Source organism: Coptis chinensis, chromosome 5 (genome assembly GCF_015680905.1).
Source record: "Coptis chinensis isolate HL-2020 chromosome 5, ASM1568090v1, whole genome shotgun sequence".
In the NCBI taxonomy this organism is placed as follows: domain Eukaryota; kingdom Viridiplantae; phylum Streptophyta; class Magnoliopsida; order Ranunculales; family Ranunculaceae; genus Coptis; species Coptis chinensis.
In genome coordinates this window covers 55,277,038-55,302,910 of record NC_141460.1, presented here as the reverse complement: position 1 = coordinate 55,302,910, position 25,873 = coordinate 55,277,038, and the positions used below count along the sequence as shown (strand labels likewise).

At 35.6% G+C, this 25,873-nt stretch overlaps 1 protein-coding gene, 2 long non-coding RNA genes and 1 pseudogene across 7 annotated transcripts; 1 reads left to right on the top strand and 3 right to left on the bottom strand.

Annotated features, from left to right (window-relative positions):
• Positions 1 to 3,732: 3,732 nt before the first annotated feature.
• Positions 3,733 to 5,973, top strand: LOC147498015 (ATP synthase subunit beta, mitochondrial-like). Its single transcript, XM_086559015.1, has 5 exons — positions 3,733 to 4,882; positions 5,117 to 5,182; positions 5,287 to 5,379; positions 5,544 to 5,727; positions 5,818 to 5,973. Exons 1-5 carry the CDS (start codon positions 4,451 to 4,453, stop codon positions 5,862 to 5,864), a joined length of 822 nt encoding a protein of 273 aa, XP_086415141.1. The 5' UTR covers positions 3,733 to 4,450; the 3' UTR covers positions 5,865 to 5,973.
• LOC147498014 (uncharacterized) lies at positions 5,397 to 5,984 on the bottom strand. Its single transcript, XR_015194188.1, has 2 exons — positions 5,887 to 5,984; positions 5,397 to 5,720 (listed from the first exon to the last, which is right to left on the bottom strand). It is a non-coding gene; the product is annotated as an uncharacterized LOC147498014 (long non-coding RNA).
• Positions 5,985 to 9,858: 3,874 nt separating this feature from the next.
• Positions 9,859 to 13,226, bottom strand: LOC147498013 (uncharacterized). 2 transcript variants are annotated; one of them, XR_015194186.1, is made up of 4 exons: positions 12,863 to 13,226; positions 11,735 to 11,814; positions 10,482 to 10,546; positions 9,859 to 10,334 (listed from the first exon to the last, which is right to left on the bottom strand). It is a non-coding gene; the product is annotated as an uncharacterized LOC147498013 (long non-coding RNA). The 2 variants fall into 2 exon arrangements; XR_015194185.1 differs by lacking the exon at positions 12,863 to 13,226 and having other exon boundaries at positions 11,735 to 12,029.
• A 788-nt stretch (positions 13,227 to 14,014) lies between these two features.
• Positions 14,015 to 25,330, bottom strand: LOC147498012 (pentatricopeptide repeat-containing protein At4g18840 pseudogene; annotated as a pseudogene). 3 transcript variants are annotated; one of them, XR_015195353.1, is made up of 3 exons: positions 23,085 to 25,330; positions 22,671 to 22,782; positions 14,015 to 14,598 (listed from the first exon to the last, which is right to left on the bottom strand). The product of XR_015195353.1 is annotated as a pentatricopeptide repeat-containing protein At4g18840 pseudogene, transcript variant X2 (transcript). The 3 variants fall into 3 exon arrangements; XR_015195354.1 differs by lacking the exon at positions 14,015 to 14,598 and adding an exon at positions 17,845 to 21,175; XR_015195352.1 differs by lacking the exon at positions 14,015 to 14,598 and having other exon boundaries at positions 21,351 to 22,782.
• Between the last annotated feature and the right edge of the window lie 543 nt (positions 25,331 to 25,873).

The window sequence follows — 25,873 nt, the reverse complement described above, 5'->3', positions numbered from 1 at the left end:
CTAGCGAAACAGGAACACCTAGTAAACTATAGAAACATGCCATAAAATACTGTATCAGTCCAATGAGATTATGAGGTTTCGAACATAAACGAACAGTCCAAAGGAAAAAGTGACGAGAGCGATTATGTGTAGTGTAGAGTCAAGATTCAACCAACCAAAAAAGACTTCTACTGATAGAGCACTTTAAGTGGCGGTTTGAATTTTTATCAGATCAAAGGTCGGCATCAAAAATTAGGATTGAAAAGGGATGAACATTCCAGACCGGCATAAAAAATTGGGCTTGAAAAGGGATGTACATTCCAATTCGACTGTCCTCTTTATTATCAGCTGATCAGAGGCAACTCCAAAATAAATCTGATCATATCAGTCAGCTGCTGATGATACCATGTTTTTCTTATCCTTCTCTTAAAACTGTCTTCTTCCACCATTCTCATCTTTTATTGACTGTATTTTCAAGGTAGTCAACTGTCAAATTCTTACATAAAAAAAAAAGGGTTCTGCAATTGTTAACCATCAATAACGACCTGATAGGCTGATACTTATTGCTGGAAATAAGCACCTGTAGTTAGAGTTTGTTGGTTTCTATTGTATTTGCAGCGTGAAAATGTGTTCTAATTATTGTACTATTCTTTAATCTAGAAATTGGGCTCTACACACTTTCTTTAGTGTGTTTTTTGTCTAGAACTAATATTATCTTTTGATTCTACTCTAATTTTAACAACACGTCATTTTTTGGGTGTATTAACTGTTTTTAAAACTTTTTATTTATCTTTTTTACCCTTTTATTTGTAACTGCCAATTTCTTCTACAAATAAATAATACAAAAATCTAATGTGCGCAGGCTGTAGGTTGTAGGTGTGTGTGTCAATTGAGGCTACTCATCAGGCAAGAGTGCGTGTGTATTGTTCCAAGATGTACTGCAATCAAATAATACAATTGTCTTATAAAAAAAAGTCATTTGTCTTTTACAATTTCACAATTTGAATTACATCAAGCTTAAACATGTTATTCAAAATTATCATAAATGTATTCTAAATTGTTAAAGCTGTATTGAAATTAGTTATAATCAATATACATTTTTTCCGTTTTTGAAGTTGATGTTTTCCACATTGTTTTGGTCTCTCCAGAAATTCATCTCACTTTTAATTGGAATTTTATAGATTTCGGATGATTTTAGTTATTTTGATTAACCCACTACTCTTTTAGGGTGTGTTTGTTTAGTGGCAAACTTATAGTGGAAAAATATTAAATTTGCCAATATTTTCCCACTAGAGTTTTGTCAGGCTAATTTGTAGTGGGAAAATATCAGTTTGCCAGTGTTTGTTTGTAAAAATTTATAGTGGGAAAATATGAGATTTGCCAGGTTTGTTAGTGTTTGTTTGCATGATTTTTTCCAATGGCAAATAATATTTCAACTTTTTGAAAATATATACTTTTGGTTTTCAAACTCAATGAAGTATATAGGTAGTGTGTGTATTGTCTTTACTTTTATTTATTTTTATATATATATATATATATATATATATATATATATATATATACAAAATAAATAAAAGTAAAGACAATACACACACAACCTATATACTTCAAATTATCTAAAAGAAAATGAAAAAAGAAGTGCATAATAATGAAGTTCTTAGACAGTGTTTATGTACCAAAAAAGAGCACCAACAAAACTAGAAGAAAATCTAAAATACCCCAGACAATCTAATATCCGCCTTTAAGATCAGTAACAACGTCGTACGGGATATGTGTGACAGTCTCAAGAGAAGCACCTCCACCATAAAACCGGGCTTAGGACCCCCGGTTGCCTCTTTGTGCTAATCTTCTCGCTACAAGCTTTTGCCTCGCCCTACTAAAAACATAACCACATGCCAACAAAGAAGCACCGGTGAGCGGCAACAACACCTAGAACCGATGGCGGCCGCGTGGACCCGTGGACCAAAGGCAACAACAACAACTAGAACCAAAGAACAACAACAACAACAACAACTAAACCCGGAAGACGACCCAACACCACCCACACTACCACACCACACCAACAAAGCAGCTGCGGCACCACCACCACCGCTCACACACTTACCACACTACCACCACCACCACCCGGCAAACATACTCACATACACACACACACACTACCAGCCGACCACACACCACACATCCACCACCTTCCGGACACAAAGACACACCTACCACCCACACACACACCACACCACACCACACACACACACACACACATCATATCATCATTCCACGAGTCCACAGGCAGCTTGTACCCCTTTTTCTAAAACACATCGACAAATAGTTAAATATCTCAAAGGATAAGTATAATTAAGGATCTTGGTGGGTTTGAACCACCATCACCTTGAGATACATGAAGATACACTCCAACTCCCAAGTGCTCTACCATTTGAGCTAAAGATCCACTACGTGTTTATTAAAACAACTTAACAAGCAACATTCTAATTATAGAATGAACTTCCGTCTCCCATTGTCCACAATCTTCTCAAGTAACTCGACAGCTACGACTAGTTTGCCCTGCAAAGAGAGTCCCTTAAGAAGAGTGGTGAAAGTAACAACATCTGGCTCCAATCCAAGTTTTAACCCCAGTAATATCCCCATGAAAAGCCTAAAAGGATCACATCTATGCTTATGGATAACCTTACTAATGAAGAATAAGTGGTATTTATTTGGTGCCTTACTTTAGTTGTTCCAATCTTAGAGAACCTTCAGTCTCCATTCTTATGCCTTCATAACTTTAGTTTTAAGACTATCTAGTCTAGTTGAACAAATACCAAATTATCTCCAACTAACTACGAGAAAAATTACACCTCCATGGCTCCATACAAACGAAAACAAAAACCCTTTGTTTTCAATCATTACCACAAGATAGCACTAATGATACTATGAGCTCCCTTTTTATAAGAGGTAAACATTTTGTGTCTGTACTACATTGTCGCGATCATTCACTTTCGGTATCCATAGAAAGAAACATAACATGTTTCGAGATCATATAAGAGATGTTGGAGTTTTATCCTTGATCTGAGAAAGAAACTTCTACTTTAATTGTTGAAGATTTGAAGGTGTACGTACTTATTTTGAGCATACGTTCATCCCATTCTCAGGTATCGATATCGGTTTTCTTCTATAAGTAATGACTAGTTTGTTTCTAAAGCTTGAGTTCCCTGCAATGCACCAATAAAAAAATCATAAAACACAACAATGCAACATCAAAGGAAACTAATTTTTGAATAAAAAGTTGAAAGAGCAATTTCCCCAAGCTCAAAATACGAAATTTCAAACAAACAATCAAGTTTCCACTACAATGTATTGGAAAGTGAGAGTAAAAAGTGTAAATTTTTAATACAAAAAGCAGAAAACTTACCAGAAGAAGGCGATTGAATTATCCTGTGGAATTAAGAGTGGGGCATTGGTGCCAAAGAGAGTTCCAATTGTAAATATAAGCAATCATGAGAAGAAGAGCTACTATCACACTATGGCGGTAATTAACAACACATTCAAATTCACTAATCTTCTACTAGGGCCTAAAATTTTAACCCCATTATTAACAACATTGGTTCAAAAATGAGAACAGGAAGTGTGACCATGGAGGTGATATCTGCGCCAACATAGTCTTGCATCATCCTCCAATAACTATCACGATCCTGGAAAAATAAATTTTGGGTGAAACATACTTCATAATACTCTAATTATTTCATGTTTTCTTGAAAGATCTATCTAATAAAACACAATGGTGTGGGGCCCGCAGGGCCTCCATCCAGTGGTTACCATTGTCTTTTCTAAGTTGTGACATGGCACTTTCAAATTCATCTAGGTAGTGTGCTGCATTTCTAAGTTAATAGCAGTTCTATGATATCTCTTCTTCTCTAATTTAGGGTAAAAAAAAGAAATAATCATTTCCTTCCAACATCTGCCCTAACCGCCGCCATCACTCCCACCCATTTTCTCATCTTGTCGAGAACCGCGGTATACGCCTCAGTTTCGAGAACTCGCGACTCAGCAGGTATCCATGCCTCATTGTGCTTTTCTTTCCACAGCAACCACAACCCCTGGTGAGTAACGAAGACCTTACTTGCAGATGTTTAGATCTGAGATCTGGAGCATTTAGATCTTACCTATCATACGCACTACTTTAGTTGTTCATTTGTATATTATATGATGTTACGTGATCTTTAGCACTACTTTGCTTCAAAAAAAGAAATGCTAAAACATCTTCCCATTTTAAGCCATGTACCCCACTATAATAGCCATGTTACGTGATCTTTAGCACTATTTCGATTTTTTCCCACTTCTATATCAAGTTGTTTGGGCGTGGTTATCGATGATTTGTTGAGGTTTTATGCGATATTTAATCTGTTTTTCAAGCTTTTTTTCCCACTTCCATATCAAGCTGTTTGGAAACACATGTGATGATTGATCTAGAAATGTTATGAAATTAAATAAACCCACATGTACATCAGTGGAAGACCAATTATCTTCGAAGATTTCAAACCTTATTAAAGTTGGATTAGTAGTTTTCAATCAAGACTTAAACCGTTACCTTGAATACTCGGCCCCGAACAACGGTGGTATGGCCGCCCGATTTTTAATAATGAATAATAATAATAATAATAAAGGTGGGAAAATAACGGATGAGTTTACAGGTGCGGGTGCGATTGGGAGTGTGTGTCAAGTTATTGGTGTTGTGGTTGATGTTAGATTTAATGAAGGGTTGCCACCTATTTCGACTGCTTTAGAAGTTTTGGATAATTCGATTCTGTTAGTTTTGGAACTGGCTCAACATTTTAGGACTATTGCTATGGATGGTACTGAAGGTCTTGTTAGAGGTCAAAGGCTTCTTAATACTGGTTCTCCCATCACTGTAAGTATGACCCATTTATTAACTTTAGTTATTTGTTGCTAATGAGAGGTAATGTAAGGAAAATGTTGTATAAATTCATTTGGGATTGTTTCAAACATTGAGATTAGTTTTCCACTGCATATCATGGTATTCGACAGTGGTTAAGATGTGGCGGATAATTTTTATCTGTTTTGGTTGTGGTATTATTGATGGTAATTACCCTTCCTTATCTGTGGGTTGTTGGTGTTTCATTAGGCAGGGCTACTCTTGGTCGTATTATTAACATCATTGGTGAACCCATTGACCACAGGGGAGATATCAGTAAGAATTTTTGAGACAGTGCTCATTTGCTCATCATAGTTTTGTCTTGGTACATATGTTTTGGTTTGTTCACTGTTTTGACATGTTATTTCCTTTTTCACCAGAAACCGATCATATCTTGCCCATCCATCGTGAGGCCCCAGCCTTTGTTGAAGCGGGGCTACCGAAAGCAAGAAATCCTTGTAACTGGTATTAAGGTATGAAGAGCTTCATGTGCTTATGTAAATATTGTTTATTATCAGTTGTACTGAATTTACGAATAAAAGTAGCACGCAGTGTCTGTTTCACTTAATGTTACAAGAGTTTGAGAGGAGGAAAGATTATGTCTCAACTAAACGTGTATTATTGCTGCATTGTACAGGTTGTGGACCTGCTTGCACCATACCAGAGAGGAGGAAAGATTGGGTTATTTGGTGGTGCTGGTGTCGGAAAGACTGTGCTTATTATGGAGCTGATCAAAACGATAACTCGGGTCGTTTGTTCGCACTATGCGGCCAACACGCTTCTTGAATGCATCCTTCTTATCTCTCCATTCTATCTGCAAAGTATGTATATAATGATATGTCAGGAACTAACTCTGTAAAACCAAACTCATATAGTTAGCATATTCTAACAAAGCTTAGATATTTCAACAGGCACACCGTGCAGCACACAGATATTTAAGCCCAATTATTATAAATAGTAGTGGGGACATGCCAGTTTACCTCAAGAATAACTCTTCGAGCGTCGATGTAGGTAGCACCGCAGGCGTGTCGACGCATCGCGGGCCGTAGGCACGGGCATACCCTAGTTCTTAACAATAGCCTAAGCAATAATAACTTTTTGATGGGAAAAAAACAAAAAAAAAACCTCTTGCTTCTATATTCCTTTATGAGCTTCTTCTTCTGCATCTTCTGTTCTTCCGTCGGGGTTTATAACATCTAAGCCTTCATAACCAATCAATCTGGAAGGAACAAAGTTGAATTTTTTTTACTTTTAAACTATAGATGTACAATTGACTTGAATTTTCTGAATCATACGATTGAATAGACCCAATGCCTCGTCATAGCCTAGGTCACCATTTTAAAACCTGTTTAAATCAGTGAGAGAAAAAAAAAACATGAAATTGAGGGAGTCTTGGAGAGAGAGGCGCTCTTCGAAATGAGAGAGAGAGAGAAGAACTCGAGAGATAGATCGGTGGCAAATTTCCGCTGGCAAAAGAGTTTAGGGTGGGAGGTGGATTGTATTTTCCCACTTCTAGTGGGAAAATTTCATTTGCCGGCAAAATGTAAATAGTGTTTGTCATTGCCCTTAAATGCAGCCAAACACTGTCAAATGGTGCATCTAGTGGGAAAATATGGTTTGCCACTCCCATTTGCCAGTAAACAAACACAGCCTTAGTAACTAATTTAGTTCGTAGTTTTTTTTGTTGGTAGTTAGTTTCTTTAGTTGGGACTAATAAAAAAGGTCAAAATTGTAAAAGTCAGTTTGAAATTTGAAACAGATGTCAAATTTCAGTTTTTATGGAGGAAAAAAAAAAATTATTATTTCCTCTGAACTTAAAAAATTTGCGTCTGTATACCTGTATAGGACCTATTGATGACATGTGGAGTCAGAGGTACAAAAAGGTCGTACGCAGTATTGTGAAGAGAAAACCTAATGCAGCGGATCAAGTCCGCGGTAACCTAACTGCCATATAAAGAGTGGGACAGGTGGAGAGCTAGAGGGCGAGGGATGGAGTGGAAATGAACGAACCTGATGAGAGAGGGAGTTAGAAAAAAAGGAGAGTATAAAAAGAGGAAAGAGAGAGAAGAAAAAAGAAAAAAAATTGTAATTTTTTGAGTATACAGTACCTATACCCAATTTCCTGATTCTTTAATTAACCTTATGTATGTGATAATGGTCAATAAAGGACTGTAATTGTTGTATCTTATGTGGAACAACCCATCAACAGTACGAACTTGTAGTGTTTGTGACCGTTTTTCAATGAAAGTTTGTTTTGGTTTAGTCTTTTCTGAATATCCTTATTCTTTTACACGACTACTACGCTTCATCAAACATGATTTTCGAGTTGACCCGTTTGACAATGTTCTTTCTTATGAACTAGGATATACCCGTGACTATAGCCCGCGAGATCTCGACGCGCCTGCGGCACTACCTCCACAACTCATCGTGCCTTCGTTGCAAGGCATACACGCATCTTAGGTGCAAAATATTCGGCGCATCTTATATAAATTTAAAAATCAAAAGTAAAGATAGCAATTTACAAGTACAAAATAACAAAAACCATACATGGCTGGTTTGAGCAAGATATTTTTATGTACAAAGCCACAAGACCCAAGTGAGAACTTTACATTCTTTCTGTCTCCCATCTGAGCAAAATAAAAGTCGCTCATATATACCATAATAAGTCCCGACAGAAACGTAACAAGAAGAGCTAAAATTGGTCTTGAAACTAAAATCGGACTTTGAGATAGGATCCATGAGACAAATTTGTGTCCGTCCGGACTTCAAACTGGAAAAGCTACTCTTTCTAATCAAAACTAGCTTTCGAACCCGTCTTACAAACGGGTGTCGTTATATTAAATTATTTTGAAAAATATTTACAATTATGCAGAGTTATAAGATATAAATATCCCCATATTATTATATTCATCACTCATTTAAATTTCTTGCAACGTGAAAATCTCACTCTCAATAAAAAAGAAAGAGCCCACCCTTGATAAAACATTTCGACTTCTTTTTGTTGTTAATAAGAGAAGTTCGATTAAAGTTTTGTAAGAATGCCCAATGAGGTAGGGGTGTGCATAAAACTGGCTGAATCGACAAAACCGACCAAACCGAATTGAACTGGTCGGTTCCTGGTTGGTTATATTTATGAGTCGGTTCGGTACTGTAAAACTATATTTGTCGAGACATTCCCAATACAACTGTGTTTTGAGGTTAGTTCAATGCATTTACATCTAGTTTTCAATTTCATGTTAATTATTTTTTGAGGTTGGTTCATTGTATTTGCATCCAGTTTCTGATTTCCCATTAATTATTTTTTTAGGTTGGTTCAATGCAATTGCAAATCTAGTTTTCAATTTCCCTTTAATTGTTGTTCTTTGAGGTTAGTTCAATGTGCATTTGCATATAGTTTTCAACTTCCCGTTAATTATTCTTTAAAGTTAGTTCAATGCAGTTGCATCTAGTTTTTTATTTTTCTTTTAATTATTCTTTTTTGAAGTTAGTTTAATGCATTTACATCCGGTTTCTGACTTCCGGTTAGTTATTATTATTTAAGGTTAGTTCAGTGCATTTGCATCTAGTTACTAATTTTCCGTTAATTATTCTTCTTTGACGTTAGTTCAATATATTTGCATCCAATTTTTGATTTCCCGTTAATTATTCTTTATTGAAGTTAGTTTAATACATTTGCATCCAGTTACCAATTTCCTGTGAATTATTATTCTTTAACGTTAGTTCAATACATTTGCATCCAGTTTTTTTATTTCCCGTTAATTATTTTTTTTAGATTAGTTCAATGCATTTGCATCAAGTTTTCAATTTTCCGTTAATTATTATTTCTTTAAGATTAGTTCAATGCATTTGCATCTAGTTTCTGATTTCCCGTTAATTATTCTTTTATGTTAGTTCAATGCAATTTCATCCAATTTCCGATTTTATGTTAATTATTCTTTGAAGTTAGATTAATGCATTTGCATCCATTTTCTGATTTCCCGTTAATTATGTATTTGCATCCAATTTTCAATTTCTAGCTATTTATTCTTTAAGATTAGTTCAATGGATTTATATCTGGGTTCTAATTTCAATTCCCGTTAAGCCATTATTCTATGATATTAGTTCAATGCATTTGCATCAAGTTTTTGATTTCCCGTTATTTTTTTTTTTTTGGGTTTATCAGTTGCAATGTTGCATCCAGTTTCCGATTTCTAACTTTGTGGGATTCTCAAAAAATACCTTGAAATAATATAATAACATGTGATAAGTAATAGCATCATACTCTAATTAATCTGTGATTCTTTTTCCATATTGTGTATGTTTTGTGATTTTAATTCGTGAAATTCTAGCATTTCCCAAGTTATAAACGTCTTAGTAGGAATCAATAATTTTTTTAGTTGATTTTACATGCAGCAGTTTCAAAATTAATTAAAACAAATATTGGTAAGAAAAACTAATGACAATAATTAGTAACACCTCTTATGTTTTCCATGTCGTATATAACATTTTTTATAGACCAAAAAAATCGACAATTTTCTATTGGGTTTAATTTACATATCACAGTATCAAAATTAATTAAAAAAATTCGAGTAAGAAAACGTAATGATAGTAATTAATAATACCTCTTATGCTTTCAGTCATTTAATTTTGTCACGTCATAATGCTGTATGTAACTTTTTATAGACCCAAAAAGGGGAATTGTCACGGACAAAAAAATATTTTATATTTGAGCACACGTTGAAGAGATATTTGAATGCACAAAATAATCTTATAACATATTTTAAATTATAGTCTAAAGAAAACTAAAATTTTGCTTTATTAGGTATCAATAAGTAGGTAAGCACAACTTTCTCAAAAGCAGGCTTCTTCATTTATTTCATTTGGACACAAAAGACTTGAAACTGATTATTTAAGGGTGAGGGTGATGAGAAGAACTTAGAAAGTAATAACTATTTAATTTACTTGCCGAAACATAAAGGACTATTTGATGTACAACATTAGTGTACGCTTTTGTACGCTTTCTACAGTGCTCATCTTTATAGAGAATAACCATAACAACCTTGCTATGCTTTTATAACTTAGCTAAAACAAAAAACTACTTAAATATTTGAACTGAAGTGACTTTTTGCTACGGAACAAAATTTTGAGCCTAACAGGCTTGTCTATGGCTTCACATTGTCTTTGTCCGTAGGTACATAGTTGTTGATTGGAGGCTTTCTCTTACAGTTTCCATTCCCAGTGTAATCCATATGCATCAAATGGTTTCCTCTAGGAGCCTTCTGTATTCAGTAGTTTCATGCAATGCTTCATCAGAGCGTGAGACTGATTTTCCCAGTTGCAAGCTGCCACTATGATAAATGTCAGATTTTTGTGACTTGAGATTGTTCCTGATTGAGAGATCAACTGGTTCACTATGAAGATTTTTCTTTGTGGCTAATTTGCGATTGTTCTGTGATTAAGAAAATTGTTAGTAATGTAGATTGCCTAAATCTATTCGATCAGCAACAAAATGAGCAATAATTGCCCTGAAAACATGTAAAATCGCTTGCAAACGAGAGAGAGAGAGAGAGAGAGAGAGAGAGAGAGAGATGCCTACTTTGTCATTCATCATCTTCTTATGTGATCCTCTGAGCAATCTGTTTGAAGTATAAATCGTATCCCCTGCATTCAAGCATATATATCCAAATATTCAAATTGATCCTTGGAAACCATCTAGCTTGAGCCTAGCTAAGTAGTTTCTTTAGTATATAAAGCATTCACATTGTAGATTCCATATAACTAAAGTTCGTATCAAATCTCGCTAAACAGTGCATACACATACACAGTAATTAAGAAAAATATAAATATATAATATAGCAATTTGACACTAAGAAACAAAATTAATTGCACATGGTCATCAAAAAACTTTTCTTTAAGCATATAATCTCTGTTACATACATACACATTTAAGGTATCTATCAATAATGTTACTATCATCTTATCAATTTTCACAAAAATTATCTTAATTATTAATGAAAGAAGCATCAAAGAACAAAGTTAAACCCATAAATACAAAGAGTGCATTTTACAATGTATGATTCATTGTTCAAAGAGTGCATTATACAATGTATGTATTGACATATTTATTAAACACTAAACGAATGACAGGAAGTAACAACTCTGAAAAGGCATGGCTTGACCATAATCTACAATGGATACAAACGGCACCCAACCCCACAAAATTCAAAATACCTACTTTAATTTGCAACTAAATAACCTATGACTTATTAACACCAAAGAACAAATTAGGAAACTTGTTTGTTAATTTCCCAGTGGAACTAAAATTTAATTCATACAAAAATGAAATAAGAGAGAAAATCAGACCTAGAAGGCGGAACGTCCAGCTAACTAATCCAGTTTGAGAGCGAGTGCTTTGATGATGCCAAACCTCTATGTTTCTTCTCTACTTCATAGATAATATAAGCATGGACGACACAATATCAAAGGGGAAAATAGTGAAGAGTAGGGTTTAGTTTATCACTTGTGGAACAGAGAAGGAACATTTTTCGTGATATAAATTAAATCGTTGAGTTTTTGTTGGGTTTAGCTTTCCTTTTTCAGTTAAAGACTTCTAATTTAATCTTCCTGATTTCTCATAATCCCCCTGTGACGTGGATAGCCTCACTGAGCTGAAAAGAGGACCAAGTCATGGTTTCTTGCTCTATAGCACATACTTAACTATAGAATAAAAGAAATCACACAATAGATTATAAGCACAGGATAACAACGCTGCGTTGATTTAAACCAATTCACACTTTCAAGCTCAAGTTCAAGACTCAGGTTATACCAAATTAAATAGGCACCAAGTACCTTAATAGGCATGGAACATCATTAAGTCTCCATTGAAGGTACTTGAAGTCTCATCACTATCTGTGTAGAACCGTAGCATGCTGAAAATATAGAAGCGTATCATAAACTGTGGCATAACAATAGTTTTAGGCATCCACTCACCACATATTATATTGCCAGTACCTTTGACTACCTTACATGCCAAAAATAGAAGTAGAATTCATGCTTTTACACCAAGTACATAGAACACCCCCTTATCAAGCATCATTATATAAATTTGAATTTGAAAAATACATCATCATATAGAAATGCAAAAAGCAGGGGAGAAAGAGAGAAAGCAAGTATAGTACTTTTGGCTTAGTTAGTTTGGTCCGAAACAAAACTATAATATAGATCGTGATTTTGTATGCAAAAATAGAACCAACCCAAGAAATCCAAGTTGCACTATACATGTATATACTTAGTCAGCAAAAGAGTTGAACGATATGAGCAGTCAGTGATGATGTATATACATAGCTCATGGCAACATACTAACTGATGACTAATTCTATCCGTCTAGATGAAGAAGTATGACTCTGTTGGGACTATTGATCTAAGTGGCGTATAAATTGCTTTGTTGATGTATATTTAGAATTAAAGGATGAATGCCAATGCAATGATGTCTGTCTCGAACCCATTTCAAAAGCATCCAACTTAACCTGGGACACTAAGTACTATAAGAATATAAAAATTAATGAAATGAAACAAAACATATAACACTACCCCCCATTTTTTGATCGATAACAAAAGCTAAAAACCAAAGGACTAAAATCACAGTAATGGGTACCCACATACGTTAACCCGAATCACCAGTTGGTATTATGACATGCAATTGCCACATAATTGTAACTCAACTTATGAAATTATTCAAAGATATATACATGATATGTCATGCGAGAAAATTGGTTTGAATTTATCAAGATTTACTCCCTGTCTTTTGCTTTTTGCCACAAATTCTTGGTATTGGAGCAGTACGTGGATTTAGTCTTTTTTTTTTATGGTTGGCTTCCTTTGGGGCTAAAATTTCCTACTTCCTAGATGGTTTATTAAGAACTTTTGAAGAAGAACCATTTGAATTTGAGGAGAAAGAAGAAAGAGAAAGAAACGTACCTGAAAGAGGTGAGGCTGATGAGAAGTCCTTAGAAGGTGGTGAAGTGCATTGAACTCGCAAACCCAACCATCTTTCGTGTTGGGCTTTACATTCACATTGTTAGTGAAAAGATATCAGATGAGGTGGTGGGGAAATGGCTGTAGAGGCGTTGGCAGAAATGGACTTCTAAGAGGGTATACATCATTCCTCAATTGTAAAAGCATTAGCTTTTATATTCGTGCATATATATTAAAACTTCTAGTCGTATATATTGGTACTTGTGATACATATAGTATAATCCCACACAGGGAATTTAAAGTTTGCATAATAATAGTTAAGTTCCAAGAACAATTTGGGTTTTGTGTTGGATGCTCCAAATTTAAGATCTGTGCATCTTACTCGATTGATTTTTTTATAAAAAAAAACAAAAACAAAAACAAAATAGTAAAAAAGCAAATTTTACACTTTCTCAGAGTGGAAAGCTAAATAGAGTTTGCGCACACAACTCCATGAAGATTCCCATTTTCCATCACCACCGGTCATTCACCATAAAAGGTGTTTCAATCAATAGATAATTGAGTAAAGTACAAACACTTTCGATTCCTAGTATCCGAAGGTACAAGAAAAATTCACAAAGTCGTGAGGGAGTGTATGGTTGAGAACCATTTTGGAGCTTCGGATGGATCAAATGAGTTGTTGCTCAAGTCCCCGGGTAATAAACAAACAATAAGCTAGGCTGCATCCAAAGAGTTAGACTTAGACGCGTAAGAAGGAGACAACGGGATGCAAAAAAAAAAAGATCAAATTTAATCGGATCTATTTAACATAAACTCTATCTTACACATAATTGAGGAAGTTTATTCTGTTAGATCGTCTTGGGACTGTGGAGCAGATTGTTTGCTAATTGCCTTGAAAAAAAGAGAGAATAGTGAGAAAGGAACATTGTCGGAAATCTCGACCAACATGCAACAGAACTACTACAGGTTCAAGCAATAACATAGTTTTCTCACAGTTCGTTGAGGCTAGTAAGGTTGTTAAGGTTGGAAGGAACTCCCCCCGCTAGAGCGTTCCTATCAAATCGATTTGTTGAAGAGCGGAGAAACGATGGGCATGTAAACCAACATAGATCAGAAGAAGTGAACAAACTATATAAAGGTGAGCACATATGATCAGAAGGCAACTTACAGAATCTCGAGAGTCTTAACAACTCCCAAAGTGGTTGGAATCTCTCCAGTTAACCGATTGTCATTCAATATACTGCCAACAAAGACGCTCAGTGATTGCCCATAGAACAACAATTCTGAATAAGCGTTTCATATTTCATGTCTTCATTGTGTTGAAAGAATTTGCTAAACAACAATAATTTCACCGGCCGCTAACTTCGAACCTAACCGGACTTAATTTAGTTAAATTTCTTCGTCCGGGCGAGAACTACGTCGATATAAGCTAATGATGGATTACAAATTTTAGGTACTCACTTGCATCATTTTGAAGATATACACAAAGGAATTCCTCTTCATCGCTGACCATTCCCTTGAAAAGCAAGCTTTCAAAAGCTCTTTTTTTGTCGACACCATACTCAAAAGTTGTCGGCGGGGGTGGCTCTTTCTCTTGTCAAAGGGGTCTTTGAGTTCTTGCCCTTGCTTGCGGCCAACATGGAACGGCCCGGAATCGTCCTCAAATTCCCGGACGTAAACATAGGAATAGGGTTAGCCTTTATTGGCCCATCTTGGTGCCGATCTTTTCTTGATGTTACCTCGTATAAGAAGAATTACAGTCGATCTTAACATTCTACTTAGTTTGACAGAATTGACAACTAAAAATGCGTACAAAATTTATAATTCAAATGATAGGAATAGAATGTAATTGGTTGAGTAGTCTGCAACCCCCTTTCTTTCAGGACATCTAAAACCCTTGGCTTCAATGTCCGTCTGAAAGTAGAATAATATCATCGAAAAGATCATAAGTTTCTGGTGCTGGCTGAAGTAGAGCAATTACTACAGTTCCACCAAAAATATGGACAGACTGCCGCAGGGAATTCACAATTTGGAGCTTTTCTACGTGAATTCAGAGGTGGAGAAAGAAACTTTTCGGGGACTCGTGGGGTTTAGAATCTTATTTGTGGGGGAGTCACCGTATAATTCCTTTTTTCTCTTCTTATTTCCCGCAATTTTTTTTCCATCTCCTAATTTCTCGTGAGTAAAAAGGGTACTTAAAAGTTGCTGACATGGACACCCTTAGAGACCAGGAAAAGGGACTGCTATTATATCTCAATTAGTAGAGTATACCATAATTAACATGAACATTTAAATTGGACCAGCCTTTTTTCTACCATGAAATACCCTTGATAAAATATTAAAATCAAATATCCAATGCCTTTAAGAAGGACTACTTAGTCATTTCAAAATTTACTACCATCTATACCCTTAAAATTATATAGTAACTTAAGGACGTATGTGTAAATTCAGGTCGGAAATCATCTATACGCCCCTATTCAATTGTTCGCGACTTACCTTCATTAATTGCCAAATAATGAACTTTTATACCGAAATTAAAATCAAGAAACCAACCGTCACTCTTCTTCTTCTCTCTCCCAATCAGGTATTTACTTCTGGCTTCTCTTCTCCCTCTTTGTCCTCTATTGATAAAAAAAGATAAACTTTTGTTCCCTTCCTTTTCTCTTGATTTCTTCCAGTTTTGAAGAAAGCAAAGCAAGTAGGAGAATACCGACTTTAAGAAGGGTGGGAAGAGAATTGAAAGCAGGAAAAGGAGTGAGAGCGCGACGATATCGTGGTGTTATAATAGCACGTGTATCATCAAGGGCATTGGTCAGAATGGTGAGTATTTTCCATTTGCAATAAAATTTAAATTTTGGAGTGCTTGGTCTGATTTCCTAATTTTAGTGGGTTGTATGTTGTTTCTTTTCCCTTCTCTCCCATCTCTTCTGTTTCTTATAATTTTTTTTTCTCACAATGAAACTACTACTCTCATTCTATTGCAAACTATATTTTTTGTGTTCCAAAGCAAAAGCATTTAATCATGGATTCTGGAGTGAAGTTGGCATTGGTTGTGAAGGTGATGGCCGGGTCGAACACGATCAAGTGGTCAGGTGACTCAGGTGAGAGTGAAGTTTATGGATTATCGAACCGCCTCATCATGAGGAATGTCAAGGGACCAAATGAGAGGGGGATATCCTTACCCTTTCGAAATTCGGAGATTGCGTTGATGGGTTTTCGTTCTTTTGTTCTCAACGGACCGCTTTACTTTCGATCTTATATTTCCCTTCTTCAAGTCTGTTGTCTTTACCAATGTTCTTATGTTGAATCTGGATTTACATTTTTGTTATGGATTTAAATTTTAGGTATGGATTAGACTTGGTTATGTTTTGGATTATGATTTTTGAGAAGTTATATGTATGGGTTTGCTATCTTAAAAAAAAAAGAACTTCGAATTGATTACTTAACACGTCCATTTTTTTTTATAGGTGTATTGAGTTTGATTGTTTCTTCCCAAGAGCAAAGAATAAATTTCGGGTATGCATATTCATCTTCCCTCTCTCCGCCTCTTTGTTCAAAACATTCTTATTGATTTACGCTCACAAGATTGTTGGTGTTTTCTTTTTCAGAAAAATCTCTTATATCCGTTGTTTATGCATTAGTTAGATATCAAAACTTTAGCAATCATTTTAAACATCTCTAATGTCTCACAACAATCATCTGTTGTCGTTGAATTGAGCGTATGAGTTTTAATCATTTTATTCGCTCCATTAATATGATTTTTTTAATGGTATTATGCTAATGCGTTATGGGTTTGGTTCAATTCACGAGTTTTGGTTACTTGAACTTCATTATTCTTATATTGTGTTCGTGAATCAACCACATTGTTCAGTTAGATTAGAATTTAATTGGGCCTTAATGGGCGAAAACCAAAAACCTTCGAAACCTTTGGGGTTCTCTATTGTTTTCTCACCCTCCACCTCTCTCTCAGTTCTCAAATCTCAAATTGATTCCCAGGTTTCTCTGAATCTCTTCACCGCCTTCAAAACCCCTCTGATTGAACTAATTGAAGACTACGCCAAAATCGCATAAGGTTCCCTTACCCCCTCTAACTTTTTTGCTTCTTAATTTGTTCTGTTTGAGTTTTCTACCCTGATATTAACTGCTGAAACCTCTGGGGATATTATTGTTGTGTGATGTTGAACTTCTTATCTCTATTTTGCAGGTGAGGATGGTGGTTTGTTACTTTCTCTGCCATAATGTTCTTTCTTTACTTTTTTATTTGCTTTGTGCACTCAGGAATTACCGACCTCTGCACTATATATCCTTGCTAATCTTATATCACAAATATCATTTTTTTTTTAATGCTCTACTCCATTTAGATCTTCCTTTGGAGTAAAATTTTTACTTAATTCTTCAATCCTTAGTAGAAGCTAATGGATCGACGGTTCTATTAGTTTCAGTGTACACAGGGGTAATATGTGGTCATGTACTCATGTGGAATACATCTAGCTGGTTGGTCAACTCTCAATTTCATTAGTGTGTTAGAGCAATGCCATGGCGGCCTTTCTTTCTACAACTTGGTTTTTCTTATAATATAAGTCGCAATAGATTTTAACTTCATACAACACAGTGGTGAACTGCATGTAGCTGCTTTTATTGATTGAAAAAAAAATTGTTATGCTTCTACAAATTTATTTGAATGTAATATTGCAACACATTCATTTTACAGAAGGAGGAAGAAGGGTTTGAGCACCAGGAAGTTACAATGCCATCTGTCCACTCTCTCTCTCTCCTGCGCACACTAGATTTTCTCAAAATATAACCCCCTCTTAGAATCTCCTACTGTTCCTCCTCAATATTACTCCCTCCTTCGTCAAAGTCTGCCTAAGCTCTGACGGCACCTCCATTCAACTCAGCTTTTCAATATTGGTGTCGATACTTGCTACTTTTCAACCCGAATTTTCGGACCTTAAGGTGTGTAATTTTCTTCTAATTCTTCTTCCTTTTCCTGTTATTTATTTGGAGCTGTTTTTTTCATATATATTTATTACTCTCCTCAATCACCTTCCTCATTTGGGTATTGATTTTGTAAAGTGTGTAGGGGGTTATTGGTTTCATTAGCTATTGACGTTGTTCTACATGCACTTAAAATCTTTTCATTTCGTAGTGCTCAATATTTAACACTCTCCTGTATCACCTTGCACGTATACGTGAATATGTGTTTTGTGGTTATAGGTGATTGATTTGATTATTTAATTTGCATTGAATAAAGTTATTAAACTTTTTTTTTTCTTTTATTGATTTATATTTGCTATTGATATGATTATATTGTTATTATAAGTCACTCAAATACAGATTCTCCATAAGTCGTATCTCTCCTCATTGTAAGTTCCCTTACTGTGGTCATCTTCTCTGATTCCAATAATTTATTTTGCAATTTCCCATATACTATATGTTCTTTTCTTGCATCTTTTGCAACTTCTATTTCAAGATCGCAATAATCCCTATTAAGCACTTTTGACTCATCAAAGATGAAGATCATAAACTTGGCAAGCAATTATGTGTTGTTCTATTATTCTATCTACTTCAATTGTCAACGACTGTGAAGTTCGTGCTTTCCTCATGCCAATTTTTTAGATTCCACTTTTTGGTGTTCGCTACGTCTTTTTTAAGGTACACAATGTCCATATATAAGTAACATATAATCTGAATAATTTTTTTTCTGAGTGTTAACAGTATCACTACTGAGATTATCTCTATGACAAGTGCACATATGGCATATAGCATGTACGTTGGGCCTCTCTTCAATAAAAGCTTAGTACCTACATGAACCGTGATGTATGTCTTGAAAAGAATTATATAGTACCAGCCTCCATCTATTTTCGTTTGTAATTTTTGCAACTTCTGTTTGTGTTCCAACCTCCTCTACTTTTGTTTGTAATTTTTGCAACTTATGTTTGTGTACCTTTTGTTTGTAATTTGCATTTCTCTTTTTTTGGACGCATTATATAGTTTTTTTGCTGAAATTTGATACTGCTCTCTTTATTTGACTTTTGCTGAGCTGAATTCTAAAGAAAAAAAAAATACTCACGATCCATTAGGCATGTCAACAGCTCACGCCTCACGGACATGACTTTGGAGCCAGTTGGAAAGAAATGATTGGGAGAGCGAATGCTGAATGTTTTGTCACAGTCTTTATTATAGAGAAGTGCATGTTTCAATAGGTTTGATATACTTCAAAATAAGGTTAGAGGATGACAAAATAATTACTTTGTTTAACTATAGGAGTCAAATCCTATTGTTTCAGTTGGTACGTTGAATTTTATTTGTTTTGTTCTCTGAATATATATGATTCTAGACTTCCCTTTACATGATGTTGTATACTGCTACTATACTCAAGAATTTGCTGAGAGCCACTGTATTATTTTTTTAGTCTGACTCTTGAAATGAAGGGATGCCTTCAAAAGGATAGGGTGGAAGTTTTCATTGCTTTGGTTGTTTCAATATATCCATTACTTCTGGTCACAAGTTTTTTCCAACTTCTAATTATGTGAAAATTATATTCTATGATGTTCCACTTTGCAGTTCTCATTGCTGAGATTTAAGACTTTTTTTTTTTTTTTTTTTATAATTTGCTTAGTACTGTTATTTTCGTTAATGATTAGCTTAGTGCATATAAACAGCTGAAGGTCCAATTCACGCTCATCGAGCGTGCCCAGATGGCTAGTATATATAAAGAAGCTACTCTTCCTCATAAACGTAAGACAGAAACATTGGTCTTGAAACTGGAAAAGCTACTATTCCTAATCAAAATGGAGCAGGGAATCCCTCACAAATGTAAGACAGAAGCATTCATATAATTGAGAATCAATAGTAGAAATACTTTCCAAAAATATATATAAATAGAACTGAAAATTAGTAGCTATACATTCAGTAGTTCTCAAAACTAACCCAGTAAAACAAAATTTAAGAATAGAATCATCCCTAAAACAATTACTCATCGAAATTAAAGTACCATTTCATGAGAACAAAAGGCACAAGTGAAGCACAACACGCATTGAAGCGTGCAAACCTATTGAGAAAGCTGTCCCAAAGACCTTCCCAAACAATCCTATAGTGCCCCCCCACCCAGCCCAACCCAAAAACAAAGGTGGTGGACATTAGAAAGCTAGAAAGATCTAATACTCAAAACTTGTTGCAACCATGAAACCTAGAAATTCCCATACCCAATTCCTTTCATAACTCAAAATTGAACAAATCAAACCAAAATCATAAAATTATGATCATAAAATCTTTATCACCAAAATTTATTTAAGAAAAAAAACAACTGCAAAGCTCATTTCTCTATCCTAAAAAAGACAAACACAAAGTTGTTCCTACCCAATCCTTCCTAACTCAAAATTTAGATAAAAAAGAAAAAAAACTCATTGCTTAATGAATTGGGCCAAACTAAAGAGATGGTTGATAATATAGAAATCAAAAAATCTTTCCATAACTCAAAATTCAGCAAGTAAAAATCAAATTCAACATAAACATACAACAAATATCAAAACTTTATAAGTAATTAAGGAGAAACAAACTTCCTAACAGAAAATCCAAAAACTCCAATTACCCAATCCTTCAACAACTCTAGCTCAATTCCAACAGAGTCATACAAAGAATAACAAATTAATTGAAAAACTCAACAATTCAAAACCTTGTTCTGCTTCCCACATAAACAAATCTGATACTAATCACTTCATAGTTGAAGAGGGGAGAGAGGACTGAGGAGATGAAGACAAGCTCTGGAATTGGAAGTGTTCAGTACTTCACTACTTCGAGAGTTTATGGGTAATGGGTTATGTTTTTTTTTTTCTAATTCTAGTCGGGTTCCAATAATATCGGCACTGTTTTATTCTCAGTTGGCCCGATAAATTGGTGTTATCGGTAGATACGACCGAATATATCGCTAATTGAGTACTAAATGATAAATCGGTCAAAAACATCTCGCTCCAGTACCGATATACGATTACTCACCGATTAAATCCGATTTTAACTGCTTAGCTTTAAAGTAGTAAGATAAAATATAAAGTTAAATGTAATAATCAAACCTGTTCAGGGGTATAAGCGGAAATATTCACTGTTAACCGAGCCTTTCTCATTAAAGTAGCTAGATATGATTAAGGAACTGGAAAATCATATAAACAGTGCTCAAGGCGCGGAAACACAGTGACATGGACATAATAATTTTAGAGAAATATGAGAAATTAAGTAGCACAACTCACACAGAAGCATTATATGTTCAATGAGACGGCTATTACACACATTCAACAAGCAGAAACCTGACTGCATAGGCTGCAACTAATATGACCATGTATCAAAAGTCTAATAATTAATTTCACTGAAGTTACTTTAACTGCATAACTAAATACAATAGGACATAGAGGAACATTAGTAAATGGTGAAAAGAACACAACTAGTTGATCTACTGAGAAGAAAATGTAAGTTGAAAAGACAGCAGCAGTACATATTTCACATGAAAGCAAATAGATTAGATATAAGACAATGTATACTAAACGAAATTGAATCCACAGGTATTGGTATTCGAACTACCGACAGTGAACAACTGTATTCTTCAGTACAAATTTTATAATCCACAGAGAATAAAGCCACTTCTACCATTTATAGAAGCCCAGCTTTAAACATATCCACAAACATATACCAGACACCCCATCTTCCACTCGTCGCTCCAAGGATTCAAGTAAATGAAGTTGATTACCGGAAAAAAAAAAAGGTAAATGAAGCTGAAAAATAGGTGCCAATTATTTATGGTCCATCAATTATCGGAAAAAAAATATATTTATGGTTCGTCATATGTACACCACCGAAAACGCTAACAGCACCCCTTAATCCTAAATCAATGGCTTCATTTTAAAGGTTGTACAGAAACACTTTTTTGTTCATCTTACTTGTAAACGGTTTCCTGTTGTAGTTCAGAAACCCACCTATCAGACACCCCCTATTGGTGATCCAAATGATAATCACATGGGATAGATGTAGGAGTTCTCAATTTACTTGAAAATGCACATGTATCGTCAAAAGCGAGTAATCACTCAATCTCTCACTGTAATATTAAATAACTAGCTTTAACTCATTGAAAATGGGTCTTTCAAATTTCTCAAGTCAATCAAAGACACTCTCACGCCTTTAGCGTGTTAGATGACTCAAGCCATAGTTTGAAAGCAAAATTATGGAGTTATGAATAAAAATGCTGAAGTCGGCAGAAACGAAGAGGATGTAGAGAGTTTGTTAGCGGGTTTCGCATAACAGGATATTTGGGAGCACTGTAAATTGAATATATCTTTTCTAGTGGTTCACTACCTTTTAGGTTGACCTTGGCAAATATAGGTGGTGTAAATCTGAAGACCCTTAGTTATTTCACTTGAAAATCTCAGGGAACTAAGCCACTAAGGTGATGAATAACTTCAGTTCTCACACCGACACACCCTCCTCACTTGTAGCTTATTTCAGATTTTGACTTTCAAGTTCCTTCTCGCATTACTTTTTTTTAACATGAGTCACTTTAAAACTTAGGTGCACCAAGTGAAGTAAAGAATAACATATCGGTTCTAACCTCAAAGATTAATATCTAGGACCAAAGAACCTAAATATCCTATGGGTCTATGGAATTCTCAGTTAGAGCATTGCACCTGTTCAGCTAGCATAATGTATACAATGAACACAGTATACTCTCTGCTGACTGTCCGTGGCTTATTCCTTACTAGCTAACAATATTTGTACGTAAAACTCAGTTTACTCATTCAATGTTTATAATAAATTACTGGCATACCAAAAATAGAAGTACCAGCAGCAGCAACACCAACAAGTGGAGAGCAATTTTGTAGTCCATATAATACTCCTCTATTGTGTCTACAAGCACTTTCAAACTTCCCCTACAAGATCTGTAAGGTAAAAAACTACTCAATTAGTATAACTTTAGTAACAAACATTAGATGTGAGATGTTATCAATGAAAATATATGTTATATGAGCACCTCATCAGGACTTGAAAGTATGAAAGAAAGATAGATTACAGTATACGAGAACGAAAAACATGCATCTTATGATAAGCTGCTACACATCAATAAGATAAACACGACTGGGCAATGAAGACGCTTAGTGAAAATAAAATTTAACATGCATATGCCTGTATGGAGAACAAAAACACGAAACATACACAGAAGGGGATTGAATAACTATTTCACCTTCAAGGTTAGGCGTGGTAAGCAACCTCAAGAGATTATGTTCTCCACATATACATCCAGGTATAATCTTCTGGACGAATCACTGGCATTGTGAATCACACTCTTTTGAAAGAGACAGTAAATCCGGATTGGAGTTTAAAATCCCATAACCCACAGGAGAAATAAGGACCATCCTAGTTTGGGTGTGCGCGGAGCAGTATGCCTCAAAATTTGCCAAGTATCTAACTCTGTTCAGAATCCATTGTCTGCCAGTATGGCGGTTAGAATATTAAAGGATCAACTGTGGAAGATAGCAATGAAAGCATAAACATGATTGTACCAACTTTTGTCCACCTTCATATAACAACATATCTGCGTAGTTTAAATTTCCAATGTCGTCACAAAGAACTCAAACCAGCCTGCTTTTTAATCTGATTGGTTTCCAATATACCCCTTACATCAGAAGCATCAACCCATCTACCAGCAGCAGCATAGATATTTGAGTATAGAACATGGCGACCGGCTTCAATGGACTCCAGCTCAAGGATGTCTTTACGCAACCTATCTGCCATTTCAACATTCCCATGAATTCTACAAGCACCTAGCAAAGCACCCATAACCGTAACATCTGGTTTCATTGGCATGCTTTTAACAAACTCTTCAGCCTCCTCCAGCAGACTAGCTCGCCCCAATAGATCCACCATACAACCATAATGCTTCAACTCAGGCTGAATCCCATAATCCTTCAACATACTCTTGAAGTGATAACGTCCTTCCTCTACCAGCCCTCCATGGCAGCACGCCATTAGCACCCCCAAAAAAGTAATCCTGTCAGGCTTTGTCTCCAATCTCAGCATCTCCGTGAAAACTTCAAGTGCCGCATGAGCAATCCCGTTAACGGCCAAACCTGTAATCAATGCATTCCAAGTGGAAACATTCCTGTGATCCAGCTTTGAGAAGACTTCATAGGCCGTTTCTACACATCCACATTTCGCATACATATCAACCAATGCCGCCCCAAGGTTATCGCTCAATCTCATCCCATTCCTCTCAATATACGTGTGAACCCACTTCCCTTGATCCAATGCTGTGAAATGGCCACAGACTGATAGCACACTCACCAAAGTAACCTCATTCGGCCTAACACGGCTCTCATCAACCATATTCTGAAACAACTTCATAGCATCTTCACTACGATTTCTCCGTGCATAGCCAGAAATCATACAACTCCAAGAAAAAACATCTTTCTCCGGCATCTCCTCAAACAGTTTCCTCGCTTCCTCAACTTCCCCACTCTGAGCATAAGCAGATACCATCGAATTCCATGAAACAATATTCCTCTCTGGCATTTCATCAAACATTTTTCTCGCCAAAGAAACAAACCCGCCCTTCGCAAACCCCGAAATCATCGAATTCCAAGTCACAGTATTCCTACAAACAGGCATTCTCTCAAACAAAGATTTCGCAACATCCAAATCACCCTTTTTAGCATACCCCGATATAATCACAGTCCAAGAAACCTCATTTCTCTCAGGCATTTTATCAAACAATCTCCTAGCCATATCTAAAACACCCAATTTCACATACCCATCAATCAAACTATTCCAAGACACAATATCCAAAGTCCCACACTCATCAAAAACCTTTTGACCCAACCCCATTTCCTTAAAACCACAATACATACTAATCAAAGTATTAACAACAAACACATTATCTCCAAACCCATTCCTAAAAACATGTCCATGCACTTGCATTCCTTCCCATATTGACCCTACCGTCTTTAAAACAAAAGGGTATGTATAATTATCAGGTCTAGTTAAACTCCTTAACATTTTAACATAAGTTATTAAACCTTGTTCGGGAAATGAACTACGAGAATACCCTCTTATTAAAACGTTCCATAAATAAGATGAAGAGTTATTAGGTTCAGTTTGTATGAGGAGATTTGCGTAAATTAGGAATGATGTGTTTTGAGATAATGAGAGATATTCAATGAGTTGTGTGAGAATGATGGGTTTGCGGATGAGTCCATTTGTTATGAGTTTTGAGAGGAGTTGTTTTAGGTGGGTTATGGTTTTGCATGCTTGCAATTGGGATTGAATTTGCATTTAGTTTTTTTGTCGCGGGGAGTTTGAATTGCTTTCAAGTATCTTTCTTTCTAGGCAAGTAATACAAGTGAATAAAGAGTTGCACGGTTCTTAATCAACTAATAAAAAATAGTTGCACTGTGCTATCCAAGTTGCCGGGGTCCAGCCCTACAACTCGTCATATGATCGTTAAAAAACTAATTGCTCTTTATCTTGTTTCTTAACTTGTTTTTCTTCATTATTGGTGACTTGGTGTATCCAGATTCTGTGTGCGATCTTTTATTGATGTTGACCATACTTTCGCAACAATGGAACACATTCTTTGTCCATGTAATAGCGTATTTGGTTGCTTTTACTATAAAGTAGGTAGAGGAGTACAGTGATGTTACTATTGGAGTTATCCCTCACCCTCACATCACATAAGGTGAAAAGGATTTATGATTGCGTGCATAAGCCTGAGTGCGACCGTGCTAATAAAGGCGCGACCCGTACTTATGCCTTGTTCGACCTCCATTTCAGCTCGACCCACATTCAGTTTGTTTTTGTTCGAGGCGCGCCCCGCGCCCATGTCTATTTTCAAAAGAATTCTATTTTTTGTGGACCGCGAGTTTGCAATAAGAGTTAAAGTTTTTGGCAAAACCTAACACCCAGAAAAGACACGAAAATACACAAGAACAAAGAGAGAAACCAAATCTTGAAAGCAATCAAGATTGAGAGACAACC

Excerpts from the sequence above, each read along its gene's own strand:
- LOC147498015 (XM_086559015.1), top strand. The coding sequence starts at position 4,451 with ATGAAATTAAATAAACCCACATGTACATCAGTGGAAGACCAATTATCT. Across the intron at positions 5,183-5,286 it reads TGACCACAGGGGAGATATCA|AAACCGATCATATCTTGCCC; the intron begins GTAAGAATTTTT and ends CTTTTTCACCAG. Across the intron at positions 5,728-5,817 it reads CTCTCCATTCTATCTGCAAA|GCACACCGTGCAGCACACAG; the intron begins GTATGTATATAA and ends ATATTTCAACAG.